The 20575-nt window shown below is 55.0% G+C and overlaps 2 protein-coding genes and 1 non-coding gene across 3 annotated transcripts; 1 reads left to right on the top strand and 2 right to left on the bottom strand.

Moving 5' to 3' along the window:
* Positions 1–123: 123 nt before the first annotated feature.
* MATCAP1 (microtubule associated tyrosine carboxypeptidase 1) lies at positions 124–10858 on the bottom strand. Its single transcript, XM_053987408.1, has 6 exons — positions 10466–10858; positions 6398–6541; positions 2657–2789; positions 2276–2581; positions 1436–1533; positions 124–928 (listed from the first exon to the last, which is right to left on the bottom strand). The coding sequence occupies exons 1-6, from the start codon at positions 10856–10858 to the stop codon at positions 764–766; spliced, it is 1239 nt and encodes a 412-aa protein (XP_053843383.1). The 3' UTR covers positions 124–763.
* Positions 10859–12003: 1145 nt separating this feature from the next.
* LCAT (lecithin-cholesterol acyltransferase) lies at positions 12004–18026 on the bottom strand. The gene is made up of 6 exons (XM_053987747.1): positions 17822–18026; positions 15235–15391; positions 14649–14764; positions 14212–14307; positions 13900–14124; positions 12004–13142 (listed from the first exon to the last, which is right to left on the bottom strand). Exons 1-6 carry the CDS (start codon positions 17967–17969, stop codon positions 12520–12522), a joined length of 1365 nt encoding a protein of 454 aa, XP_053843722.1. The 5' UTR covers positions 17970–18026; the 3' UTR covers positions 12004–12519.
* A 1413-nt stretch (positions 18027–19439) lies between these two features.
* Positions 19440–19512, top strand: TRNAK-UUU (transfer RNA lysine (anticodon UUU)). The gene has a single exon. It is a non-coding gene; the product is annotated as a tRNA-Lys (tRNA).
* The last annotated feature ends 1063 nt before the right edge of the window (positions 19513–20575 follow it).

The raw sequence follows: 20575 nt of genomic DNA, 5'->3' as shown, positions 1-20575 counted from the left end.
CCAGCCCCTGACGCACCAGCTCAAACCATGCAGCTTTGCCTGTGCCAGCAAGGGGCACGGTGGGTGTTCACAGTGGTGCCAGCCTGGGTTTTGATGCTATCCACAACCTTTTGCCCACACGTCTTTTCCATTACATCACCTTTATTACACGCTTTTTTCCTAACATCAAGTCCAGTCCCCACCCTGAGTCCTCAAAGCCAGGCAGGGTGGCTGTATTTGGGGTGCAGAGCTGGGCAGAGATTGGTAATGGGGGATTGAAGTCCCTCCTGCTGCTGGTGGGGGACACAAGGGAAGGGGTAGGGAGTGTTAAAGGCATCCATGGGGCGATCTGTGGGTGCAGTCCAGCCCTTATTCCCTGCCAGGCACAGCCCAGAGCCAGCAGCCCTGTCTCTGGCCCCAAGTAGGTGCCTCCACAGTGCTGGGAGCACTGCTGGTACCCTACAGCAATCCCCCCACTGCAACTCCCCCAGCACAACCTTCTGCACTCGGGGACCAGCACATTGCCCCAACTCTGCCCTCACTCTCCCTGAACCCTCTTCTCTGGCTCCCCAAAGCCACGTGGAGCAGCACAGGCATCCCCAAAATACACAGGGACGATGTAGGGGACACATCAACACAACCACACGGGCCCTCGGCCGCCCTACCCTACACAGCGCTACATGCACAGCGCCCGCCTCGGGCTCTCCCCTCTGCTCCAGCCCCAATAAATACCCAATAAACAGCACCAGTTACACCCTTGGGGTGCTGGTTCAGGGGGTGCCTCTCAGTCAGGCAGCAGCTGCTCCAGCTCTTCCTCGTTCAGGCCATTGGTGGTGACAATGTGATCCAGCTGCTTCATGTACCGCTCCAGATCCTGCATGAAATGGGGGATGCGGGCCTTCTCCAGCACCCCAAATTTCTTCAGCCGATTCACATCTTCATAGGACACCTGGCAGGAAGCACGGAGATGGGGGTCAGTCCCCTCCATCCCAAACCCTGGCAGGTGCCATGGGGGGGCTTCTGGTGCCCTTGCAGCCCCCTTGGATCAGTCAAAACATCCCTGCTGCTCGTGGGGAGGCAGTAGGAGAGCTGCTGGGGGTGTGGGATTTGCAAGGATTTGTGGGTTTGGTAATTTTCAGTCACTGCAAGGACAGGTGACAGCAGGACTGTTGTGGCCAAGGGCCAGAAAGGCTTAACCTGCTGGGTTAAGCCTCTTCCCAAAGGTCTCCCACAGCAGATTATGGATTGTCCTGTCCTTCCTTGCATCCTATCCAGCACAGCCTTTCCCTGGTACACAGAGATCCATGAGCGCAGGGAAAGACAAAGAGCTGAAGGGCTGCCAGGCAAGGGCTGGTTTTTGGGAAGCCATGAGACTGAGGGAGCCTGTGTGAGCTTTGGGATGGGATGGGATTGTGGGATCAGCCACTCCCTGCCCCACCCTCACCCTGGCTATTACCTTTCCAAGCGCAGCCAGCAGTGGGAAGTCGATGGTCTGCCGATGGCGCAGGATGCGGAGAATCCCATCCAGGTACACCTGGTCCTTACTGAAACAGCCTGGAACAGCAGAAAAGGCCTGGGAGAGGGCTCCTGGCTTCCCACCACCCTCCACTTGCCTGACCACAATAATCAGAATGAGGGCACTGCTCACAAGTGTGCCAGGGCTCAGGACCGCTGGGTCCCAAGGGGTGAGCACTGGGGAGGCAGCCGGGTGCAGCCAGAGCCACAACCCCAACGGGATACTTCCCTGGCAAGTAATCCCCAAGTAATCTTTTAAAGGGTAAACCACTGCAAGCATCCAAATGTTTCTTCTCCTTTGCCTGCTGCTTCCCCAAGAGCTTGTGCAAGTCACTCCCATGGGACAGGGAGAGTAGTGCTCGATGGGGAGGGATGCAGGGACTGGGTACTGTGGCTATATTGGGAGGAAAGAGTTAAAAGCAAAACACTGATCTGGAGGATTGTAAATTGCTTAAGTGACCTTGCACCTGGGTGTAACTGTTGATAAGCTTGTGAACAGCAGGCTGGTGACCCTCTGATCTTGTGTTCCTCTGCCTGGGTGTTGGGTGTTGCTCTGGGGATCCCCCGGTTAGTGAGGTAATGCAAATAAATTTACTTTTTGTGTTCTAGCCATAAGTTTGTGCCTGTTCTGGCTGCCTATGCCAACTCACACTCTACAGGACTGGTGATGCTCAACCTACACAGCAGCAAAACACACCACACTCTGTTTTTTTCTTAAAAAAACAAAAAAGAAAGTAAATAGAATTCTTCCCAAACTCAGTTGCCACCCCACAAGTGGTACCTGGCTGTGAGGTGTCTGTCTGGCCCCGCTTTGCCCGCACACAGTACTCCCACCGGACACCAGCATCCTGGACATACTGCTCCAGGTCCTGGAAGAGGGCAGAGAAGGAGAGGCGGCTGGCCCGCTCGATGGTGTAGTAGAGCAGGGCTGCCCGCCACAGGAAGGGCTGCTTGCGGAACAGGACGCTGTGCAGGCTGGCCAAGCCTTCCTCCGTGGGGTTGGCGGGCTTCAGGCTGTACTGCTTGCGGCCCTCGGAGCTGTGCCAGGGCTGGCGGGTGTTGTTGACCCCCCGGATGTAGTGGGTGCCTGGGGAGAGGGGACAGGAGTGAATGCTCAGAGCATCCCCCAGCTCTGCCCCCACCCACAGCCCCCCCAGCTGACCTATCTCGTGGCGCAGCATCCCCTCCAGCCAGTGCTGCCGGGCTCCGGCCAGGTTGATGGCCAGCGTGGGCCGGCTGTCCTCCACCATCATCACTGCCTGGGACAGGAGGTCATCGGTGAGCTGCACCACCACCTGCAGAAGAAGGAGGAGGCAATGGCCATGAGCAGGGGCTTGGCTCTCAGCAGAGGCTGAGATGGTGGCAGATGGTCAGAAAAATCCACTGACACCACGGTGGCACCGTTTGGCACTGCTGCACCATCACTGGGTTGTGCTGCAGCTCCCCACAAGAATGACAGACAGCAAGAGCCACTGGGGGTGGGGGGGATAATGAGAGGAGAGAGATGATCTCATGCAGGGATGAAGTAGCACCTTTAATCTCTTTACAACCAATAAAGCTGAGCAGGCACTGTGGGAGAGCAGGCAGCTCCTGGGCAGCCTCCTGCAGCACCCCTCTGGCTCCAGCATCACTTCCCCAGCTTGCTCCATGGGCTCCCCACGCTTTTGTGGCCACACAGGATGGACATCCTCTGGAGACCTGCCTGGTCCCCTTTCTGCATCCCCACTGGCAATGGGATAGGGCAGTAACTTTGGCCATCAAAACAACCCCACTCTGAACACCCAACAGCACCAGCTTTGGAATGGCTCTGCACCCCCACAAGAAACATCTCCTGAGGGATCCAAGGCTCTGGTTCCATTTTCATGGACCCCTCCATGGATTCTCCCATTTGAGGCTTCAAGACATGAGCAGTGAGGACGGCTCCATGTCAGTCCACCCTCACAGGAGGAACCATGTGTGTTGGCCACAATTCACAGCAGGGATGGGCATCCTTTTCAGGATGAAAACGTGCCTGTTTACTACATGACAATTCTTCTCATATTAAAAAAAAAGAGAGGAGACTGAATTGGTTTGCTTTAAGTCAGATTTATTATTATTATGAAAGCCAAAAGTGCAGCCTAACAGAGTCCACCACTGGGCAAACAAACAGCATAAAATACTTACAGTGCAACTGCTTACCTGGGTTAAAATATACCAGTGTGAAAAGGAATCCCTCCAATGCTGAGCCATGTCAGTTCACCTCTGACTCCTCGTGCAGAACCAGGCATCCAGGTGCAATGGAAAGGAACTCTGGGCAGTGCCAGAGACTACAGCTTCTTGTGCTGCCCACTGCAGCTCTTCTCCTGCTACAAAACCTCATCCTGCTGAGCAGCACCACTTGCCTTGTTTTGGGACCCTCCAGCTTGGCAGATACAACCAGGGCTGCAACTCCAGCCAAAGAGCAGCAGGACCAGATTGCCAGGTCTGTGACCTCTCTCATTCTGAGCAGCATCCCCAGTGCATCCTTGTGGTCCATGGTTTTACTCAGCTTTTGTGAATGCACTGATGGAGAAAGAGCTCATCTCAAGGAATCAAGGGAAGGCTTCTGGCGGTCCCCGTGGCACCGGGGTATGGGTTCCTGTCTCTCCCCAGCAACCTGGCACTGCTCAGGACCTCCAGCACTGAGCAAGCAGCTCAGAGGTAGAGGGAGGCCATCGATGGGATCCCAAGAGACACCAGCCAGCACTGTTTAGGCTGACAACACACAACAACACCAAGGATTGCCATGAAGCACTTACCAGTGGGGCCAGGTGTTTCTCTGCTGCAAGCTGTGAGCCCACTGAAATCCATATGGAAACCTCTGGCAGCATCATGTCTGTCCTAAGTCAGAAGAAAAGCAGAAGAGCTTCAGGATCTGCAGCTTGGACCCCAACAAAGCAGCTTTTGAGGGCACAGATTTAATTACAGCACGAACACTTACCCAGGAGCTCCGCCTGCGGTGCTGGAAAGCAGGATCCTGCCTTTGCTGATCAGTGCTGGGGACAAAGGGCAGCTGCAGAGGCTGCCACCAGCCCGGCCACGCTGCCTGCCAGGACTGCCCGTGGGCAGGGACACACCAGCTGCTCCTGCTCTGGGCTAATGCTACCCCCACACAAGTTTCTTCTCTTTCAAGCAAGCCATCACGATTAGTACATATCAGGGAAGCAAAGGGCACAGCAGAACCGACAGGGCACAGATGGTGAAAGTCAGGAATCAGAGATACAGGTGCAGGGAGCGAGACACACGCCTGAAACCACCCAGTTCCCCGACAGGGTGTGAGATTATCAGTGATGCAGAAGTTTCAACAAGTTTTGGTCTTGTACAGAGAGCAAGTTCTGCCAATGTTGCTGCATGGAGAGCAGGTGAAACCCTTTTCTCTTCCCTATCCCAGACACATCCAGCAAAATTTCCATTGGACAGAAAGGAACAAACCAATGCTTTCATTGTTTCCAAAGCACTTATCAAAAGCCCCAGATAAAACAACCACACCGATGTGCAAACAGTGACTGAACTCTGCGTTGCCTTGAATCACAGAATGTCCTGAGCTGGAAGGGACCCACAGGGTTCATTGAGACACCTAATAACTCTGAGCACAGGGACAATTACACAGGGTTGGAAGGGAGCCAGTTGTACACCAATACGTAAGAAAATCAATGGCTTTCTGCCCAGCCAGGGCTCAATTAATGGAGAAGAGAGTAGCTGAATTTAATCAATTAATAAACCTGAGAGAGAGAGCTCAACTAGCAAGTTGTAAGTGCAGGTGTGTAAGACTGGCAGCTGCTTGGCTGGGTATTGGGACTGGCTCTGAGCACTCAAAGGCAGACGAATTATAGAGAAACATCTGCAGAAATCTGTTCTGTTCCAAGCAAAGGCTTAGAAGGACCAAGGTGCCAAATCCACATCCCAGGAACACCCTCAGGAAGCATCAGGGCAAAACAAGGGTGTGGACCTCAGGGGACCACTCATTCCTCCTCTGCCTGCATGGAATGCACTGGGTACCACTGGGCCAGGTGATATTTAGAGAAATGCTCACCAATAATCTTCTTTGGAGACAGAGCTGAAAAATCAGAGGTTGGAAATAGAGTCTGGCCAAGAAGCAGTGGTGAAGAAGCCTCCACACCAGCCAGCACTGCACAGTCCCTGCCCTGCAGCCAACAGCCCCAGGGAGCCCTGCAAGCCAACCCACGCAAAGACAGGTCCAGAAATCCTTCTCAGACATTGAACCCAGGATGATGGAAGTGTTTTGCCCACACCTTGCTGAAGGAAGGGATTAAAAAAGCTCCTTAATGGCAGCTGTGGGATGCTCCATGCTGGATGCTGCAGGGAGTGCAGAGAAACCAGGTTAGGAGAGGTTGAACTTCTCCCCTGCCTCCATCCCACATGGCTACTGTTGTATCTTAACCACAAATTTCCCAGCCTTAAAACCCAAGCCTGGGATTTCAAAGCACCATAACCTGCATGTCCTGCAGGACAGCAGGAAATCTCTTTCCCTGGCTTTGCTTTTGGACATGTGGGTTTAAGGCAGCTGTCAAAGAAGTCTGCCCTCCCACTGCCAACAGCAAGAGACACCTTCCCAACAGTAATTGCTGCCTCATGCACGCAGCAAATGGCTCCTGGCATGGCCATGCAGACAAGCAGCAGCTGCTCCTTCTCTCTCAAGCACAGAAGGGAGATACACATGGAAAACATCACAGGAAGTTTGTGGGAAACCAGCACCCAAGTCCTAAAGCTGGGGTATGGTGAAGCTGGAGGTGAAAGGACACCACTTCTCAGCACAGAAAAGTTTCCTCTTTGTAACCAAAACATTTCTTAATTGGAGTCCTTTTTATCAAAAAATAAATATTTTGCTGTGTTTTACAAGTGATAAAGCAGAGACACAGATTACCTCTCCCACACAGCCTTCCTTCTGCATGTACTTTCGGATCACGGACCAGATCTGGCACTTGCTCAGCAGCCTCCCACCCGTGGCCACCTCGAAGCTCTCGTAGGTGCCGTACTTCTCCAGGACAGTACGAATGATCCTGATGGCCTGTGGCACACAGAAAACACAAATATAAGCACAAACACCTCCCTGCTTACAAAGCCTAAAATCCCACATGCAACAAACCCAGTGAAGGTAACCCCCGATTAATGCCGATAAAATATGATGTGGTTCTGCACGATCTAAAAAGCCAAGGAGACTGAGCTGGCTGGAGGTGGCTACCAGGACAGACAGACACTTCACACAATCAGCATGACCCACAGCATATTCCTTCTGCTTTTTACCACCCTTGTGGGCATCTCTTGCAGAAATGGGGCAAAGCAGAAGTGAAACTGCATCGTCGCAGCATGCTTAAATCCATGATTATTTACAATATTTTCAGCTTTCAGTTCTCCTTGCAAACTCCAGTGCTTGCACAAAGATCTCCAGCTTCTGAGCTTGCTTTTTACTCCCAGAGTTTCTTACAACAGGGCTGAATTCCAAGCTCAGCAGTGAGGCTGTGCATCACCCTCTGCAGTGATGCTGCTTCAGTGTCTCAGCACCACCAGTCTGCTGTACACCTTCTAATAAAAGCATCACGTGCTCCATTATTCACATTAACATTTATGGAGCATCTATAAAATATGAACATTTATTAGCACATTTCCTCCCCAAAAAGTGTGCTTCCATTGCAGACATTTTCAAGCAATTATTTTCTCCAGTCATTGGAATATATATTAATATATTAATATTGTATTAGTACATATTCCAAAGCAGACGACTTTCAACCAATTCTGGAGTTTTTCCAGCAGTTTTATTGCATCTGCAAACCTGACTGGGCTGCTGCCAAGCTTCCCAGCCCCAGACCACTTGTTGTCCCTCCCTAGTCCCTAAGGTTACCCAGGATCAGGAGATGGGTGCTCACCACCAGTACTGGTGCTCAAATCATCCAACACCCCATAAGACAAGAGGAAATGGCTCAAGTTGTGCCAGGGGAGGTTTAGGTCGGATAGCAGAAAAAATTTCTTCATGGAAAGGGTTGTCAAGCATTGAAACAGGCTGCCCAGGGCAGAGGTGGAGTCACCATCCATGGAAGCATTTAAAAGATGTAGATGTGGCACTTGGGGACGTGGTTTAGTGGTGGGATTGGCAGTGCTTAAGTAACAGCTGGACTTGATCTTAAGAGTCTTATCCCACATAAACAATTCTATGTTCCTAAGAGGGGCTTTAGGTCTGCATCTGGTGAGCAACCTCCTCTATCCCTGCAGAAGGTCCTGATTTTCTTTCCCTGGGCAGTTTTCACAGCTGGGTTTTATTCTCAAGTCACTTACTGTGTCTTTCCAGGAGAAGCTGTGCACAGTTTTTCTACTGTCAGTTTTGTTTTCTGGGGTGTTGGGGTGGAGGTATTTGGGTTTTTTTGCTTTGTTTGCTGAACAATCAGAATAATTTTTACAGCACTGCAAGGTACCTTCAGCTGACCACTGCAGAAAAATAACCTTTCATCCTCCCACCTCTGCTCAGCCACTTGCTCTTTCTCCTCCCAGGGGACCCAAATCACTGAGCCAAGAGAAACCCAGCACAGCTGGTGCCCAGGAGTAAGACAACCAGAGAGCTCTTTCCCGACCTTCAGAGCACATCCTGGTGAGCAAAATTCCTGAGATTCCAATGTTCTGAGCATCCCCAGATCATGCACCCAACATATGCAGTGGGACAACAAATCCTCCAGCTCTGTGCTGGTTTGCCACTCAAATTCACGTGGCAAACCAGGGATGTGATCTCCAGGGTGATGAGCCTCCACAGGGCTGGAAGAATCCTCTTGTCTTATTTAAGTTTTCTATTAAGAAAATAAAATAACCCCCCAAGCACACCCAGAGCAGCTGGAAGCAGGGAGCTGGTGTTGGTTTGTCTGCACATGTCCAAGGATCCTGACTTAGCAAAATGTCTTATTTATTTAATCTCCATGATTAATGAAAGTCTTTGAAAATAAAAGCAGTTTATAGCTAAGAGTTAGCTGCCAATGAAAAATGCTTCTCAAAATAAGAGAGACTGGAAGGAGGTTACTGCAGGGTAAGAGCAGAGGAACAGTGCCATGAATGCTGTCCCATCCCAGCGCCACCAGAAAACCTGGAGAAACATTGGCAGAAACACTCAATACTTAGTATCTCTTGCAAAACCTTCCAGGATCCACAGTGGTTACAAACCTTAATTCCATTCATTCAAAGCACTGCCTGGACAAAAATAATCTCAATTATTCATCTTTTACTCTGCTGCAAGCCAACTGCACCAAAGGAAAAAGCACGGGGTGAAAGAGCTCTGAGCAGCTCATTTTCCTGCACGACTCAGGGAATAAAATACAGGAGGGAAATGCCGAAAGCTGGCGAGGTCCTTGCAGGCGTCAGAGTGTCTCCCCTGCAAGAGCCTCGCTGGCACCAGTTTATCTGGGGCAGAGGTATGGCACACACTGGGAATGACAAACTGCTTAGAAAGCTGTTTACAGAAAGGGCCTGAATCATCTGGACAATAATCCAGGCAGAGACATGGGCAGGGATGCGGGAAAAGGTAAACATTCCAAAAACAATAAATAAATCAGTGAAGATGTTGTTATTTGAATAAGTAACTCCTGACGGAGAGGTGCAAAGAAACACCTCTGATGTGCCAGCCTGAATTTGGGATAAGAGGGAGTTTTTATCTGCTCACTTGTTCACGTGGCAGAAAGGATGCTCTTCCTAGAGGCAGGATGCTCACTCCCAGGTGCAAACTGGTTTTGGGACACAGCCAGGCTCTCAGCTCCAAGCACAGGGTGAAGGGACAGAGCAGCTCTACTCCTGCATCCACAAAAGGCTTGTTTGTCGGCACAGCACCCTGGAAGCACACTCCTGCCTCTTTTCACCTGTTGAATGACCAGGAGCTGTTTTCTCAGTGCCATCCCCATGGCAGAGAGCAACTCAGAAATGTTTTAGTCGTGTATAAGCCATGGAAACTATTAAGCAAAATAATACAGACTCCTTAAGTGGAGTCTTCACCAATTAATATCATTACTGGCCATGTTTGCTGATGCCTTAAGGATGTTGCTGCACTGGACAACCTTTAGGCCTTCCAGAAAACAAGCCAGACTTAACCACCAGATAGTTCAGGCTAAGGGCCATTTCCCATGCTGTCACCCATGTGCTCCAGCTCCTCTGCTGTTAGTTCCACAGCAACAAATGCAAAAGCATACCAGCAAGGTGTCCCTGATAAAGCACAGCTCCCAGCATAAGCAGGAGCCAGTTTGATCATAGAAAGACAGACTGGTTTGGGTGGAAAGGGACATTTAAGATCATTTAGTTCAAATCCTCCTCCATGGGCCGGAACACTTTCCACTAGACCAGGCTGCTCAAAGCCCCATCCAACCTGGCATCACCGAGCACCAGCATGACCCATATCACCATGGAGCACGTAGCATTCCTGCAGTAGGTGAGGTAACTAAAACCTGAGGTTTAAGAAATCACAAGGTGAGTGTAATGAAGGCAGGAGACAAAAGGTGCTAAGGGGAGAGTGATCAGGCACCAGCTGGGAAGGAAAGAAGGCAAGGTTTCACATGGACCAGGGAGAATGGTGTTAAGTTGACTGAGGGTGGTTTTAAGCTGGACATTAGGAATAAATTCTCCCTCTGAAGGTGATGAGGCACTGGCACAGGTTGCCCAGAGAAGCTGTGGCTGCTCCATGCCTGGAAATGTTCAAGGCCAGGTTGGATGGGACTTGGAGCAACCGATCTGGTGAAAGATGTCACTGTCCATGGCAGGGTGTGTGGGCTAATTAGACGGTCTTTAAAACCCCTTCTAACCCAAACCATTCCTGAATTCTATGACTGTGGACCATCTCCTGGCCAGCCCCACCGCGGAGCAGTCCCACCAGGATACATCCCACACCCTCGCACCGGCCCACGACGAGCTGGTCCCTCCATTCTCCTCCTCCTCCCTCCAGGCCGAGCATCCTTCCCCGGCCCCGCCTCACCTGAGCCACGAAGCGGTCGGAGGCGGCCCCGTACTTGTCCAGGACGGCGGCGGGCACCGGCTCCGCGTACTCGAACTGCGGGTCGTAGGCGAAGCGGGCGCGGAAGAACCGCTCCCGCTCCGCCTCCACGTTCCGCGGCCGCAGCGCCACGAGCAGGCAGGGGCTGCGCCGCCCGCCGCCCTCCTCCCCGCGGCCCCGCGCGATGTGCGGCAGCGAGGCGGCGGCCCGCAGCCCCCCGCGCCCCGCCGCGCCCTCGCTCCGCCGCGGCCCGGCCCCGGTTTCGGAGAGGCGGCGGGTTCCCCGCGGGCAGCGCGGCGCGGGGGGCGGCGGCGGGGACGGGCAGGGGCAGAACGGCGCGCCATGGCCCGGCCCGCCGGCCGCCCCCGAGCCCATGGCCCCCGAGCCCATCGGCCCCGAGCCCGCGGCCTCCAGCGCGGCGGCACCGGGCCGGCACCGGGGCTGCGCCGGCTCCGCGCCCCGCCCCGCCCCGAGCACGCGCCGCCGCCCGCCAATCGGCGCCGCGCCCGGCGCGCCGCAGCCAATGGGAGAGGAGCGCAGAGGGAGAGCCCCGCCCCGCCCCGCCCCGCGGCGGCGGAGCCGGGCCCGGCCCCGAGCGCTGCGCTCTGCCAGCCCCGGGAGCAGCCCCAGCCCCGGGAGCAGCCCCAGCCCCGGCAGCTCCGCCAGCCCCGGGAGCAGCCCCAGCCCCGGGAGCAGCCCCAGCCCCGGCAGCTCCGCCAGCCCCGGGAGCAGCCCCAGCCCCGGCAGCTCCGCCAGCCCCGGGAGCAGCCCCAGCCCCGGGAGCAGCCCCAGCCCCGGCAGCTCCGCCAGCCCCGGGAGCAGCCCCAGCCCCGGGAGCAGCCCCAGCCCCGGGAGCAGCCCCAGCCCCGGCAGCTCCGCCAGCCCCGGGAGCAGCCCCAGCCCCGGGAGCAGCCCCAGCCCCGACAGCTCCGCCAGCCCCGGGAGCAGCCCCAGCCCCGGGAGCAGCCCCAGCCCCGGCAGTATCGCCAGCCCCGGGAGCAGCCCCAGCCCCGGCAGTATCGCCAGCCCCGGGCACAGCCGGTCCCGGTTGCACCGCTTGTCCCGGCTGCATTGCTGCCTCGGGTGCGTGGCCAACCCCAGCTGTGTCACCACATTTGTATTGCCACCCCTGGCTGCATCGCCAGTCTCGAGCTGCATCCCCACCCTGTTTGCATCTCCAGCCTTGGCTGCATCGCCACCCCCAGTTGTGTCACCTACCCCAGCTGCATCACCAGTCCCAGCTGCATTTCCAAGGCCAGTTATATTTCCATCCCAGTTGCTCTGGCAGCACCAGTTGCATCATGCCCCAGCAGCACCACCAACCCTGGTTATGTCACCAACCCCAACCACATTGTCACCTGCATCATGTTGCCAGTCCTGGTCGCTTCACCAACCCCAGCTGCCTTGTGGTTTTTCCCAAAGCCCTTTCTCCTGGAGTGCCTGCAGGCAGCAAACACCTGACTTTCTGGTTATGGCTGGCTTCACCATCCGGCTCTGAAGGACAAGGCAGGCTCAGCATATAGAAGCAAAATATGTTTATTATTTTGTAAATCTGCTAATTTTGAGTTGGTCTTGCCCAAGCAGCCTAGCTCGCTGCTCTGTAAGCCATACCTACTGTGCTACCCCCATGCTACCTCTGTGACCACCTGGTAAGTCAGAGCCTGCTCTTATGTGAGTTGCTCTGTCCCAAGCGAGCAGAAGCTACAGCACCACAGGTCCACAGCCTCTAAAGTGCCTAAAAATGGCTTGCTAGCAACAAGGGCTTGTGTGTACACTGGAATTCACAAGTGTGATGTTAATGAGCTGGCAGCATGGTTAATTATCCACCCGCTGGTGGGAAGTGACAAGCCTCTCAAGTAAAATTAATCACCATTCCCAGAAGAAGAACCAATCAGTGTGGAAGTGGGTGCCAGCCCATCCACCCGAGCTGTTGGTCTTGCTCACTTTCCTTCCAAACTCAGCTCCAAGTCCTTTGCTCCCCTGCACGGCACTTTGTGGCGCCTACCATCATGGAGGGAAGCTGGCCCTCCCTCCTTTCAGTTCTTATTAGGCTCCTTACGGACCTTGTGTTCACGTAGGATCTTCCCCAACTTCCCAGCCTCTAGGCTGGATCTCGCCTGCCCTGGCTCCCCCTGCTCCTCTTTGCTCCCCAGCAGGATTTCGTTGATATAACTGAGTGTCAGGTTGCTGAAGACCATGTTGAAGTGGTGGGCACCTCGCAGCTCCTGGACGTACACCTTCTGCTTTTGCTGGTCACGCCATCGCTTGCACAGCTCCAAGCTGCGTGTGTTGACACTGTCGTCCCCGTCACCATAAATTATGTTCACAGGGTCCTCATAAGGGAAACGCTCATCATAAATGTAAGTCTCTGCAGTGGGGAAGCCTGTGCCATAGAGGCAATACGTGTCCACCCCAGGAGGGGGCAAATCCTTCAACAAGTCCTTCATGTCCTCCCACATGTACCAGCCATCCTCCAGGTTGACGTCGGCGAAGAAGCGCTGGTAGTCGCGGTAGGTGTAGTTGTAGGAGGGTGTGGAGATGAAAACGTGGCTCTCGGGCCAGGCCAGGGTCGTGGGGAACATCCAGGGGCTGGTGGTGGTCATGCGCTGCTCTTCACGGAGCTTGATGTTGGACATGAGTGGGATGCCCTGCTCGTCACCTGCGGGACACGCAAGGGCTCATCACAAATGGCACCACAATGTCCCCACACAGATGGAGCCTTTGGGCAGCTGGGCTGGGATCAGTGCTCCCCACAGTGACTCACCACTGTCCCCTGGCCTTCTCCAGCTCAGCTCTTCCCCTGCCCATAACCTTACGTCCTCTCCTTACCCCGCTGTCTGCAGATATCAAGAACAGCCTTCCAAACACTTCTCTCCACATCTCTAGCTGCTCAAAGGGCCTGAGTGGAGACAAACCTGGATGTGTGATGGCACAGACCAACCCATCCCGGAACATTCCCTGCAACCCTGGCACCGCCACACCTGCCTGCAGGGACAGGAGTAAGCAGTAATAAGTTGCCAACTTGCATGTTTCCTTCAAGCCTCGATAGTTTTTGGTATGTCTGGAGTCCTAAGACCATGGAATGACCGCAGATGACCTTAAAAATATCTCTGGCTCTTGTGGCAACAGAGAAAAATATTAGCAGGTGACTTAAGGGTGATGCAAGGGGCCAGATGTTAAAACCTTCAAGCACATGATTTTTAATCTCATGCATTTTTGGACTTGTGACTTGTAGATATTCTGGGCTGTCAGCATTAGGCAAGTGATTGTGACTTTTTGGGCTGCAAAGAGGCTAAACAGGAACTGGGTCCCCCGCCTCTCTCACCACTGTGCCCTTTCCCTGCCCACCACCACCCTTCCATTTCTACAGGAGGGAAAGAAAACAAAGAGGTGGCTGCACGCCAGGAGTCACCCACCGGATGCCAGGATACGCAGGGGCTTGACGGAGCCTCCCCAGGGGGCACCCAGGGAAATGAACCCCCCAATGTACTGATCTTTCCAGGCTTGTGTCTGCTGCAGCAGGAAGTAGAGGACGTGCAGGTTGCCCATGCTGTGTGCGATGAGGAAGACAGGTCTCTGGTACTCATCGTGCATCTCCTCGATCAGCGCCTTCAGGTTCTGGAAGTATTCGGGCTGCTCCTCTGCGGACAAGAGAGGAGCATGATGGCATGAGGGTCATCCTGCTTCCCTCTGTGCATGGGGGGCCTGGCCATAACCCCCAGACTTACGGGGTCCAACCCTCCAGTCGTAGGGGGCTGCCCGAACCGTCTGGTCCCTCACGTAGCCGTTGTTCACCAGGTTCTGCACCATGGTGTGCAGGTACCCTGTGGGCAGAGGGGACAGGTGGGAATTAGGTCTGTGGTCTTCTCTCGTCAAGCTTTTTCCTTTCTGGTCCTGGTCATGGTCAAAATGTTCCCTGGTAAGCCCTGTAGCTCAGTGGCTCCAGCCAGACGCAGTGACTCTGTGCATGCCATTGAGTCCTGGGGTCAAGGATGGGGTGCTCCCTGCCAGCACTCAACTGGCATGTGTCCCCCAGGCTAATGTCCCTCAGTCCCAGTGCCCTGGGCTCTCTGCAGAACCAGTCCCTGCTGGAGACATGGGGACACCTCCCCCTTTGCAGGGAGCACGTGGGATCCCCAGACACCCTGGCCTCTCCTCCTCTCACCTGCCAGCTTGCTCTTATCCAGGTATTCCACAGAATAGGTCTTGCCAAAGCCAGGAACACGGATGTGCACCCCTGGGGCATTGGACATTTTCCGAGAGGTTCGGTTGTACACCACCCTGTGGGGACAGGACAGGAGGTGGCAGAAGAGCCATGTCCCCATGGAGAACACAGGGCTGGGATGGAGATCACTGGGTAGCAGCTTGGACCTGGCTGTTTCCGAGCCTTGTGTGGATGTGAAGTGCACTGGAGCCCAGCCAGAGTCCATTCTGCTCTCCTGGCATCCTGGGACAGGAGGCTCTGATGGAACCAGCTGCCACAGCCCCCTCACCCTACAGCCCCAGGCAGGGTGGCAGCATCTCCAGTGGGTGCTCAGGGTGGTCTGGCTGGGCTTGAGCACATGGCAAGGATTTGGGAAAGGGACAGATGCTCAGAGCAGTAGCCAGTCACTTGTGTTCCCAAACAATTCCATGGTCCTCCCATTTTTTTTTTCCCTGTGTGCTAGATAATAGTCAGGGGGAAGAGAGGGGAGGGAGATCCTTGGTAGGTCATTTCCCCAGGGAGCTCCCAGGGTAGAGTTGGATGGTACCTGGTGTTATCGATCCAGCAGTCAACTCCCACTGGCAGGAAGGTGTTGAGGTTGAGCCAGATGGTGAAATAATCCTCTGTTTTGCGGTAGCACATCCAGTTCACCACATCTGGCTTGTCCAGCTTTGCTTCCAGCTGGTTCCCAAGACACCCGGGCACTGGAGGCACCACAGAGGGAGAGCAGAGCCAGTTACAAACCCTATCCCACTGACCCTGTGGGGCTGCCCAACCTGGTGCTTACCCCACCCCCAGGCAGTGCTCCCCTGGGGTTGCCTGGGGATGGCTGGGCACCTGCTGGAGCAGCATCCCTGGAGAACAACCTGCTCCTCACAGGAGAGAGGGTGCTTGGAGCTGAGATGCTGGGTGAGCATGAAAACAGTGCTAAAATTCATCCTTGGGAACCCCTAGAGCTGCATTTCCATGGGATGACTCCCAGAGCTGTCATCCTTGGCTCAAACATGTGAGTCCCCAGCAGCACAAAGTATCCCACATTGCTCCCCCTCCCTGGATGGGTTCCCACCTTCCTCTCCTTGCTGCAGCCTGGGGGAAGAAATTGGTGCTGCTTGGGGCTGCCCATTCCTAATGCAGTCCTGACAGCTTGCTGGGAGTAGTGGTCAGTTCAGGGATGCAGAGCTCCCAGGGGGAGTTTCCTGAACTTTAAACCCTCCATACAGGCTGAACAAGGTCTCTGAGGTGGTTCAGTGCTGAGTGGAACTGACCTCTGCGGAAATTCAGTGGGAATGGTGTGTGCAGGAAACACAGCATAGCTTTAAGCAAGTTCATTTTTGTGCCCTGGCCAGCCTCAATGGAAGGTGACAGTCACCAGGGTGTTTGGTCTGCCTGTGGGAGCATCAGTGTGGTCCCCAGCAGGGATGGGACACCCGTCCTGCCGCTGCCCTGAGAGATGTGCCTGTGCTGGGATCAGACACCACGGAGAGCTTTCCCAGGCATGTGCAGGAGCCAAGAGCCAGCTCCTGGTGCCAGCACTGACTGTGACAGTAAGGACAAGAGGTGAATGACTGCAGGGGACAGTGAACCTGGTGGAATGGGAGCACCAGGTGACAAATCCCAAGGCCCCAGCAGGTCCAAGGACTTGCCTGCAATACATGGCTGGGGCTGGTGTGGACCTTCAATGCCCTGTGCCATGCAAGAGGGGAAGATGTAGCAGCTACTTTCCTCAACCTGCCTCACAGCTCCTTCATGCCTGTGGCACGTCCCTAGGGGTGCAGGGAGGGTCTAATACTGTCTTCAAAGCACCTGGGTGGGGATCAGACAGGTGTAGGGGAGACCTGGTAGGGAGTGGGCAGAAAGGATGGTCAGCAAGAGGAACAGGATCATGAGCTGCTCTAATGGCTCCTGAAGGTGCACAGCCAGCACCCCCCTGCCCCTGGCACACAGCTCTGAGCTCTGCCTCCCCTCCCAGAGGACATTAGGTAATTATTAAGGGAGTTCTGTGAGGGCAGAGGGGTTATCAGTGGTCCCAAGGGCACTGGGGGTTTCCGGGACGCCCGGCCCAGGGGGATGGGTTGATTGCGGATGCCGAGCAGAATGAGGGGCAGCCAAGTGGCACAAGGGGCATCCGGGTCTGGCTGGGCGTGGGACACGGCCTGAGGCTGGAACCGGGGACAAAAGGAGATGCTCCGACTGTCACAGGTAATCCTGAAAAGAGGCACGTGGTGACAGTGAGCCGGGTCTTCTGACCACCCCAGGGCATGGAGGCCTGCACCCCCTGATGCCCCTGGGAAGGGAGTTTACAGGGTCAGCCCTTGGCATTGCAGCGGGGAGGGATCTTCTGCTTTTTCTCTTCTCTATTTTTAAGGGGAAACTCATCATGATTCGAGAAAAGGGAGGAAAACCCCAGCTCTGCTCAGCAGAGTTTTCTTGGCAAAACCTGAGCTCAAGTGCAAGGTGATGGCACTGGGGCAGAGGAAGGCAGAACCATGCAGCACAGAGGCACCTGCTGGTGGTGGCTCCTTCCACCTTTTTGAGATGATGCCCCCTCATCTCCTTTAATCTCCCTGTGCCCCTCTCCTGCTTGCCCCCAGTCAGAGCTGGCACTGGATGGGATGAGAGATGGATCCTCTTTTGCAGCAGCAGAGGATGACTTAGCCATCTCCCGGGAGTGGGAGAAGACACAGGATGGGGTGGGCTTCAGGAAAGTGAGAGGTGGTGGATCCACCCCCGGCACCAATGGAAGCTTGTTTGGGAAGTGGCAGAAGAGGTTGTGCTGCAGCCCCTGTCCCTCTGCCAGCAGGGTTCCCCAGACACAAACAAGCCCTAAAACACTCCATGGGCCAGGTGTGAGATATCAGAGACCCATTTGCTTTCTGGGGTGCCCAGTCTATCCCCTCAGCTCCAAAAAGCTCTACCTGGGCATGGCCAGCCCTCTGTCCCTATCCTGGTGAATGGGAGGGGACTGAGGAGCTGTGTGACACCCTCACTTGGTGGCTCCAATCCAGACAGCCAAGACCCATCGCAGCCAGAACCCACTGAGCCACAGACCCCAGCCTCACTGCCTGCTTTGGGGGCTGCGTGGCAGCCAGAGCTCCCCCCCACAGCCCGCACGGTGCCCGCTGGCGCGACCTTACCGAGTACCACGGGCGGCGTGCTGTTTGTCGGGGGAGCTTCTGGGGTGGTGGTGGGTGGGAAGAGGACATTGAAGAGCCAGAACTGGGACGTGGGCTGCAGGAGCAGCGACAACGTCAGCAACGCAGCCCCGGCGCCGCTGCTCCCCATGGCAGGCTCGGCCGGGATCCTCCGCACGGCTCCAAGCCAAACAGCCTTTTATAATTTTAACGCAGGTCCAGCCAAGAGGCACCCGGGCTGCAGGGGAGGGGAGAGCTGCAAGGGGCTGGCCATGAGGAGGAGGAGGGACGGGGAGGGACGAAGGACTGGCCTTATGGACAAGCCGTGGCCTGTCAAAACCAGTCCAGCAGTGCCAGGGGGTTCTTAGGGCCCCGAGAGCCCTGCTCAGGGGTGCTGCACGTTGAGCAGCTTCCCAGTGCCTCAGTGTCCCTTTGCCATGTTCTGGGGAGGTGGCTGCCACGTTCTCACCCCTGTGTGGTTCTCTAGGGGTAATGCCCCAGGGCTGCCCAGAGCTGCTCACTCCCTGCCTCAGTGAACATAGCCCCTCTCCACTCCTCCTGCCCCTGGCAGAGGATGCTGGTGCTGCCAGCATGGCCAGATGGCCCCAGGTACCTGGGAGAAGATGGAGGGGTTGGGATAGGAAAAGAACACTTCTGGGCAGCTCCTTGTGCCACATGGCAGCGCCACATTCCCCAGTGCCATCCTGGGCACTGCCTCTGCCCCATGAAGCACCCTCCCAGTATCACTGGAAGGCTCCCTCTGTGACAGTCCCAGATGGGGGGAAGCCCCTGCAGCTTCAGCCTGCACTGGGTACATGCTCTGGCTGGAAGGGACCTTAAGGATCATCTCATTTCAAACCCCTGCCATGGGATTTGAACACCTCCCACTAGACCAGGATGCTCCAAGCCCTATCCAACGTGGCCTTGAACACTTCAAGGAATGGGGCAAAATCATATTCTCCTGCTGGAGGGAAGATGTCTTCTTCCTCCCGGGAAGCGTGAGGTGGGACAGGGATGCTGTAGGGCACTGGTGGGTGGGCTGGCTGACAGGGTGGGCACCCCGTGAGGCAGAGGGGCCCCTTCCTGAAGAATGGGGAGGAAGGGCAATAGAATATGTGGGGTGGCACCTGTAGGTGCCCGCCACGGGCTCTGTGTCTCGGTAACCCAACTCCCGCAGCCGCCTCCCTCGCTCCTGCTTTGACGCGGCTCCTGCAAAAGCGCCGCTGGGCCTCGGATTCGAGGCGAGGCTGCTGCAGGCGCAGAGCAGAGCTCGGAGCCCTGATGGGGCACAGGCAGCGCTGCTGCTCTTGTCCCCGGCGGGGCCCTCCTGCCTCCCTCTGGGAGCGGCGGAGGTTTCAGAGCCGCTCCCGCAGCCTCCTGCTCCTCTCCGTGGCTGCGCATCCCTGCGGCAGCGGCGTCTTGCCAGGGCGCATCCCTGTGCCTGATCAGTGCCCAGTGGGATTCCCAGAACCCGGGTTGAGTCCGGCCTGCGCTGGCAGCCTCGTTGGGGTGGCGTGGGAGTGGGAAATAGCGAAGTGGGTCCCCACATTGTCCCTGCAATGCCGAGGAGAGCGGGGTCCCCCCCACCTGTCACAGACCTGCACCCCAAGGCCAAATGTGAGCCTGGATAGCTCAGTTGGGAGAGCATCAGACTTTTAATCTGAGGGTCCAGGGTTCAAGCCCCTGTTCAGGCGGTGGCTTTATCCTTTAGGAGCCCACGGGCAGGACCGGCATTTCCTCCTGCCAGGACGGTCCCGCCCGGGGCAGCTGATGCAGGGAAAAAGTAGGGGATTGTGGTTTCCACTGCTCCCTCCCTCCCTCACTGAAGGGTCCCCCAAGTGACTTCAGGCAGTGTTCTTAAAGTTTGGGTTCCTGCTGGCAACTGTTTTTTTCTGCTTGACAACCCCCATGAAGATACTGAAGGGACTGGAGCATCTCTCCTGGGAGGGAAGCCAGGCTCCGTTCAGTGGCGCTCAGTGCCAGAGGCCATGGGCACACACTGGGACACAGGAGGCTCCAGCTGAACATCAGGAGACCCTTTTTTCACTGGGAGGGTGATGAGTGGAAGTTTCCCAGCAGAGCCCTGCATCACTCTAAGGGAATACAGTTCATGTGGGAGCAGAGGCTGCAGTGACCTGTGGGGCCACCACACTGCCTCAGTCAAACCCTGGACTGCGCTGTAGGTGTATAGACACTTCAGGATATTTTTGCAAAATAGAAACTCTTTTAACAGAGATTCAAACAATTTTGGATGAAAAATACCCCCTGTCCTATGTAAAAATGTTTTAATGTTTTTCAACTTGGACATATATCAGTTGCTCAAGCACAGTAAATTATTTTTTAGGTAAGTTTAGTGGCCTTACACATTACACTGACTTTCTGTGGGAAATAAAAAAAAAAAGAAAAAAAAAGAGGAATGAGAAGTTATGTATTTCCTTGGGTTTCTACTGCTCAGCTGGGTAAAAGTGGGGCAGGCACTGCTGCTGCTAATGGGTAACTTCTCCAGATGTTTTCCTTCTCTTCCTCCTATTTTATCTTTAGAAGGGAAAAATGCTTTTTGAGCTTTCCTTAAGTAAAGCTTTTCCCTAAGTAAAGAGATATGTGTTTTCAGTAAATGAACGTTGGAGGAGTGTGAAGTCATGCAAGTAAGTGCCCTATAAACTGCAAATCCTAAAAGTAAATGTGCAATGATTTTTCTTTTTCTTCATTTCTTGCTCTGGATAAGATACGAAAGAAAATAAATCTATTTTGTGCTAG

The sequence above is a fragment of the Vidua macroura genome, chromosome 11, assembly GCF_024509145.1.
Source record: "Vidua macroura isolate BioBank_ID:100142 chromosome 11, ASM2450914v1, whole genome shotgun sequence".
Taxonomy (NCBI): Eukaryota; Metazoa; Chordata; class Aves; order Passeriformes; family Viduidae; genus Vidua; species Vidua macroura.
The sequence above is the reverse complement of the archived record's forward strand: the minus strand, read 5'-3'. Positions and strand labels throughout refer to the sequence as shown.

Excerpts from the sequence above, each read along its gene's own strand:
- MATCAP1 (XM_053987408.1), bottom strand. The coding sequence starts at position 10,858 with ATGGGCTCGGGGGCGGCCGGCGGGCCGGGCCATGGCGCGCCGTTCTGC. Across the intron at positions 2,790-6,397 it reads AGGAAGGCTGTGTGGGAGAG|GTGGTGGTGCAGCTCACCGA; the intron begins GTAATCTGTGTC and ends CTTCTTCTGCAG. Across the intron at positions 929-1,435 it reads TGCTGGCTGCGCTTGGAAAG|GTGTCCTATGAAGATGTGAA; the intron begins GTAATAGCCAGG and ends GCTTCCTGCCAG.
- LCAT (XM_053987747.1), bottom strand. The coding sequence starts at position 17,969 with ATGGGGAGCAGCGGCGCCGGGGCTGCGTTGCTGACGTTGTCGCTGCTC. Across the intron at positions 15,392-17,821 it reads CACGCCGCCCGTGGTACTCG|TGCCCGGGTGTCTTGGGAAC; the intron begins GTAAGGTCGCGC and ends TGGTGCCTCCAG. Across the intron at positions 14,765-15,234 it reads TGCTGGATCGATAACACCAG|GGTGGTGTACAACCGAACCT; the intron begins GTACCATCCAAC and ends CTGTCCCCACAG.